The sequence below is a fragment of the Rhinoderma darwinii genome, chromosome 5 (assembly GCF_050947455.1).
Source record: "Rhinoderma darwinii isolate aRhiDar2 chromosome 5, aRhiDar2.hap1, whole genome shotgun sequence".
NCBI classification, from domain to species: domain Eukaryota; kingdom Metazoa; phylum Chordata; class Amphibia; order Anura; family Rhinodermatidae; genus Rhinoderma; species Rhinoderma darwinii.
In genome coordinates, this window is record NC_134691.1 from 265,976,232 (window position 1) to 265,982,231 (window position 6,000).

Sequence of the window (6,000 nt, forward strand, 5' to 3'; positions counted from 1 at the left end):
CCAATTACGGCCAAAGAAGTGACAGGTCACTTCTTTGACGCGGGCGTCTATTTGCGCTCCGTCATTTGACAGCGGCGCGTAAATTACGCCTCGTGTGAACAGACAAACATCTGCCCATTGCTTTCAAAGGGCAGATGTTTGTCAGCGCTATTGAGGCGCTATTTTCAGACGTAATTCGGGACAAAAACGCCCGATTTACGTCCGTAAATAGGCCGTGTGGACATACCCTAATTCTTTAAATATTTTCCATACTTCAAACAGCACTTTAAGGCTGTGTTTTTTACAGGAGGAAAATTCTGCCTCAAAATTCTGTTTGGGATTTCGAGGCAAATTTTGTCCTTCCTGCACGTAGTTTGCCGCGATTTTCACCGCGTTTTTCGCTCGCGACCATTGAGTGCTACGGGCAACAAACTCCGTGAAATACCCTTTCTCTTCCTCCCATTGATGTCAATGGGAGGTCAGAGGCGTAAACGCGCGAAGATAGGGCATGTCCCTTCTTTCTTGGGAGGCATTTTCGGCTGGTATTTGACGAGTTCTGCGGAGCGGTTTCCGCGCCCAAAAACTCGTCAAAATACTCCATGTGAACAGGGCCTAACAAATAAACATCAAATGCTTTCCTATTTAAAAAATTTATATATTGCGTGTTCGATGTGTAAAGCTAGGAATGAGAAAACTCCGATAGATTTGGGGGGGGCGCCTTTTTATAGTTCGCCTCAGGCGGCAGACAGGCTAGGTTCACCCCTGGCACTACCTACACGGGGCTGTGTGACACTACTCACAGGGGGCTGTGTGGCACTATCTATAGAGTGCTATGTGGCACTACCTACAGAGGGCTGTGTGACACTACCTACAGAGGGCTGTGTGGCACGACCTACAGGGGGCTGTGTGGCACGGCCTACAAGGGGGCTGTGTGACATGACCTACAAGGGAGCTGTGTGGCACGACGTAAAACGGGGCTGTGTGGCACTACCTGCAAGGAGGCTGTGGGGCACTACCTAAAAGGGGGCTATATGGCACTACCTAAAAGATGGCTGTTTGGCCCTACCTACAAAGGGGCTGTGTGGCATTACCTACAAGGGGGCTGTATGGCACTACCTACAAGAAGGCTGTGTGTCACTACCTAAAAGGGGGCTGTGTGGCACTTCCTACAAGTGGGCTGTGTGGCACTAACTACAAGGGTGCTGTGTGGCATTACCTACAGGGGGCTGTGTGGAACTACCTACAAGAGGCTGTATTGCACTATCTACAGGGGCACTGCGGCACTATCTACAAGGGGCACTGTAGCACTATCTACAGAGGGAATCAACATCTGTGATTGCTGTCCGAATTGCCGCGAAATCAGTTAAAACTGCAGTACACGGATCAATGGTTGTGACGACATGCTAGCAAGTAAAAATAGCAGAGAAAAAGCCAAAAATCAATGCAAAGAAGCTGAAGGATCAGATAAAGCCCTCTATACTCTTAAAGCAAGAGAAAATGGTGACTGGGCGATCATGTGACCTTCCTATGGGTGTTTTTTGTGGGTTGGGACCCAAAAAATTGTCACATTTTTAAAAAGGACATTGAAAAATGGATGCAAAACGGGTCACAATCGGCCGTTAAAAACGGAAACACGGCCCGGAACAGACAGGCAACGGATGCAAAACGGCCAAGAAAAGCGGACCAAAACGGACGTTTTTATCGGCCAACACCCGGACCCTGTCGTGTGCATAGAGCCTAACTTGGCTTTTTCAATGGCTTTTGTTGTGTAATATCACACTGCAGCAAGTTATCAGAGTCAAGATAAATTTTGCTACATCTGTATGGAACAGTGTCCACCTGTAATCTGCAGATAATAATTCTAGTCACACTAACATTGTAAATTTCGCAGACAACCCCACAGGTAAACCAAGCCTGCACCATCTCACCTGTATTGCCTGACTGTCAGGGCGTCACTTGGACTGGTGCTGAAGCCTGGCAGATGGCTGGACAAGTAGTCACATAACTTGTGCTCATCAAATTTGTGATTTTCTCTGACCGCACTGGTGTCTGCTTCTAGCGCTGCCATTTCTGCAAAGAATAAAAATGCGTGTGTAAAGTCCAGTCCTGTGATTGATCCCTTGGACTTCTCCACCTTTGACACATTACTGCATATGTTTCACATTTGTTTGTCACTAAATATTTCTGATAAATAAACAAACCCTCACATGTTTACATATAAGACATTATGCTTTAATTTTCAAAATAGGAAACTATGATTCACTGCTGTGTCTAAATGCAAGTGGGTTTAAGGACTTTGTCCCTCTATTCACTAGAGTACATCTTGTATTATATAGAAATATGGGATTATATGGTCCCTCTGTCTACTAAAGTGTAGTTTGTTTTATATAGGGATGAGATTATATGGTCCCTCTTTCCACTAGAGTACAGCTTGTATTATATAAAAATATGAGATTATATGGTCCCTCTGTCCACTAGAGTACAGCTTGCATTATATAGAAATATGATATTCTACGGCCCCTCTGTCCACTAGAGTGCAGCTTGTTTTATAAAGGAATATGAGATTCTATGGTCCCTCTATTCACTAGGGTACATCTTGTATTATATAGGAATATGAGATTATATGGTCCCTCTGTCTACTAAAGTACAGCTTGTATTATATAGGAACATGAGATTATATGGTCCCTCTGTCCACTAGATTACAGCTTGTTTTATATAGGAATATGATATTCTATGGTCCCTCGGTCTACTATAGTACAGCTTTTTTTTTTATATAGGAACATGAGAGCTTATGGTTCCTGTATTGACTAAAGTACATCTTGTATTATATAGAAATATGATATTCTATGGTCCCTCTGTCCACTAGAGAACAGCTTGTATTATATAGAAATATTAAATTTTATGGTCACTCTATTCACTAAAGTACATCTTGTATTATATAGTAATATGAGATTATATGATCCCTCTGTCCACTACAGCAGCGGTACCCAACCTATTTTGCACCAAGGACCAGTTTTATGCAAGACAATTTTTCCATGGATGGCAGGGGGGCATGTTGGGAATCATGTGCATTACAAAACACAGTGAAGTGCATATTATATAATTTCGATAATTTCATTATTACATTTATAATGTAAATGTGACTGAACTCACCATAATGCCGAATCAGTGGGAGAACCAGGGGCATTGCTAGGGTCTTAAAAGATCAGGTCCACAAGCACCGAGACATTTGTTTACCGCCCCCCCCCAAATATATATATTTTATACGTATATATCGGAGATATCATATCTATAAGACTAAGGCTCCTATAGCTACACCGCTGGATAGAATTGGATGTATTGTCTCAGCAGATAGTATCATACATGATAGGCTTAGATACATGGCCCCAGCAGACAGTATCACACATGATAGACTTAGGGCTCATTCAGACGAGCGTGATTCTCGTCTGTGTGCTGTGCGTTGAAATAACGCACAGCACATGGACCCGTTGAGTTCAATGGGGCTATTCACACATGTGTGAGTTTTTACACAGCGAGTGTCCGTTGCGTGAAACTCACTGAATGTCCTATATTGGTGCGTTTTCACCCACCTAGTCGCCCATTGAAGTCAATGGGTGCATGAAAACCACAGACAGCACACGGATGACGTATTTCATGCATCTGTTACATTGGAAAAAAAAAAGTGCTTGCCAGTGAATGAAAAACACATGCCACATGTAAAGCGCTGATGCAAAAATGCAACGCACACGACAAGTTATACACGCGTTTTTACACACGTAAATCTGTCACGCTCGTGTGAATGTAGCCTTAGATACAGGCCCCAGCAGTAAGTATCCTTTTACTAACCCTCAGGGGCAAATTTGACAAAGTTATTTGGCAAAGTTATACAAAAAAATACTGATATGCCTGAGGCACAATAAAGACCCTAATTGTCAGCTACCAATCGATTGAACTAAAATATAACCTTTCTTAATTTAAATTAAACACTTCCAAAAAAGGACACATATAACACACAATTAAAAGTAGCCATTGTTGACTCGCAGAGTGTAATGAATCGAGTCATATTCGATGTGATATTTGATAAATATGTGCAACGAGTGTATAGGTGCATCAGCCAGCGGCTGCAGAATGCTGTGCTATGGCATAGTAACTATTATAATTCCCATACAACTGCTAACCTAACAAAGAAACTAAAAGCAAAACAGCCACCCCGACATGTTTCGACATCTTCAGGGGTTTTAGTGGAGCTAATGACTGCATACTCTAAATTGCATCCTTTAAAACCACTGTATGACGTGCAAGTGGGCGCATCCACATATAAAGCCAATAAGCCAATAGAAATGGCAGAAAGGAGACGAACCCCCGTAATGTAAGACGGACAAGTGAACTGTCCAATCATCAGGACTCGAGGTTAGTCAATCGGTAATCTCTGAGAGCGCATGCGCACCACAACACATAGCTTGTCCGGCGAAAAATTATAGAGAGAAGTCCAACTGCGCAAGTCTGGGCACTTAAAATCTGTGGCTCATGCAGCAGAAGGTAACGCAACTTGATTTCAAAAGCGCTCAATAGTCACTCCTTCTTGGAGGAACAAAATACTAAGTGAGAAACTTTACTGAAAGCGCATGTCAGGGTACTTAGAAATCCTGACGATATACAACAAAGAATTAACTGCGTCCAAGGACTTAGAATCTGACAGCTTCTTTATATGTTGGAATACAACGGTAGGGGTCAACGAGTTGACACAGTATTAAATGTGTATCATTATTGCCGATAAACATAATGAAAGGAAAAAAAATAATAAATAAGAATTTAAAGAGCTGATAGGGAAAAAGGAAATAATGAAATAAAATAAGGAGTGGTGTTTAATGCCTAAATGGAACATACTTGAAGTCGTACAAGGATGGAAAATTCCATAAGTAAGTATATACCTTGTAACTATGACCATAAATCTAAAAAATTTTATTTTATACCAACCAGAAGTAGACAAAATACAAATACATAAGATTCAAAAAGCATATAAGAGGAACATAAGATCCAGCGAACAGGCAGAAATCCATGTTAGTTTCAGTGTATAGACAGTCCAAGATATCCGTCAGAGTCAATGGGATGACTTGGAGCAGAAAGAAAGTGCAAGAGGCGGGACAGTCCAATGCGACCGAGACAAAATAAGTGCCTGCTGCATAGGCATATGTTGATGGTGGTCGCTGGCAGATGAGACTGACCATACCTGTTAAGAGGAAGAAAGACAGAGGAAAGGCAGAGGGGAAGCCGGTTTTGTTTTATTTTTACTGTAATCTTATTTATTTTTCATAAACTTTATTTAACTATTTTAGGCTATGTTCACACGGAGTATTTTGCAGAGTTTTTTGACGCGGAAACCGCGTCGCAAAACTCGGCAAAAACGGCCCGAAAACGCCTCCCATTGATTTCAATGGGAGGCGTCGGCGTCTTTTTCCAGTCTTTTAGCTGGGTTTTATGACCGCTGTGCTCAATGGCCGCGAAAATCGGCGTGCAGGGAGAGGAAAATCTGCCTCAAACTTCCAAACTGAATTTTGAGGCAGATATTCCTCCTGCAAAATACTCCGTGTGAACATAGGCTTACTTTTGTTTTTTCACTTTGCGATCTTCTGATCGCTCATATAATTCTTTGGTACCAAAATATTGTTGCCTGTCCATATAAAACTGACAGGCAATCTATAATAGGCAGTTGCTGAAGGCAGAACTGGGGGCCTTTGGTAGGCCCCCGGCTGCGATTGAGACCCATCGGCTTCCCGCGATCTAGTTATGGGGTGCCGATAGGGTGACAGAGGGAGCTCCCTCCCACTGTCAAACACATTAGATGGCGTAGTCGCTATTGACAGCGGCATCTAATGGGTTTGATTCCGGCAGTTGCGACTGGAGCTGCGCTATGTATAACAGCCTTGCTCCTGGCGCTGATCTCCTGGGTACAGTGGTAGTACCCACGAGATCAGAGTGACGGATATATCTGTCGCTATGCGGGAACTAGCTCCTGCTTGG

The 6,000-nt window shown here is 42.8% G+C and overlaps 1 protein-coding gene across 1 annotated transcript in view; it reads right to left on the reverse strand.

The window, feature by feature from the left end:
- Positions 1-2,115, reverse strand: part of LOC142651877 (acyl-CoA dehydrogenase family member 11-like) — a 260,668-nt gene extending 258,553 nt beyond the window's left edge. Inside the window, exon 1 of the mRNA XM_075827102.1 lies at positions 1,908-2,115. Coding sequence (XP_075683217.1) covers positions 1,908-2,047 — 140 coding nt within the window. The 5' untranslated portion in view covers positions 2,048-2,115. The remainder of the gene's footprint in view (positions 1-1,907) is intronic.
- Positions 2,116-6,000: the final 3,885 nt, after the last annotated feature.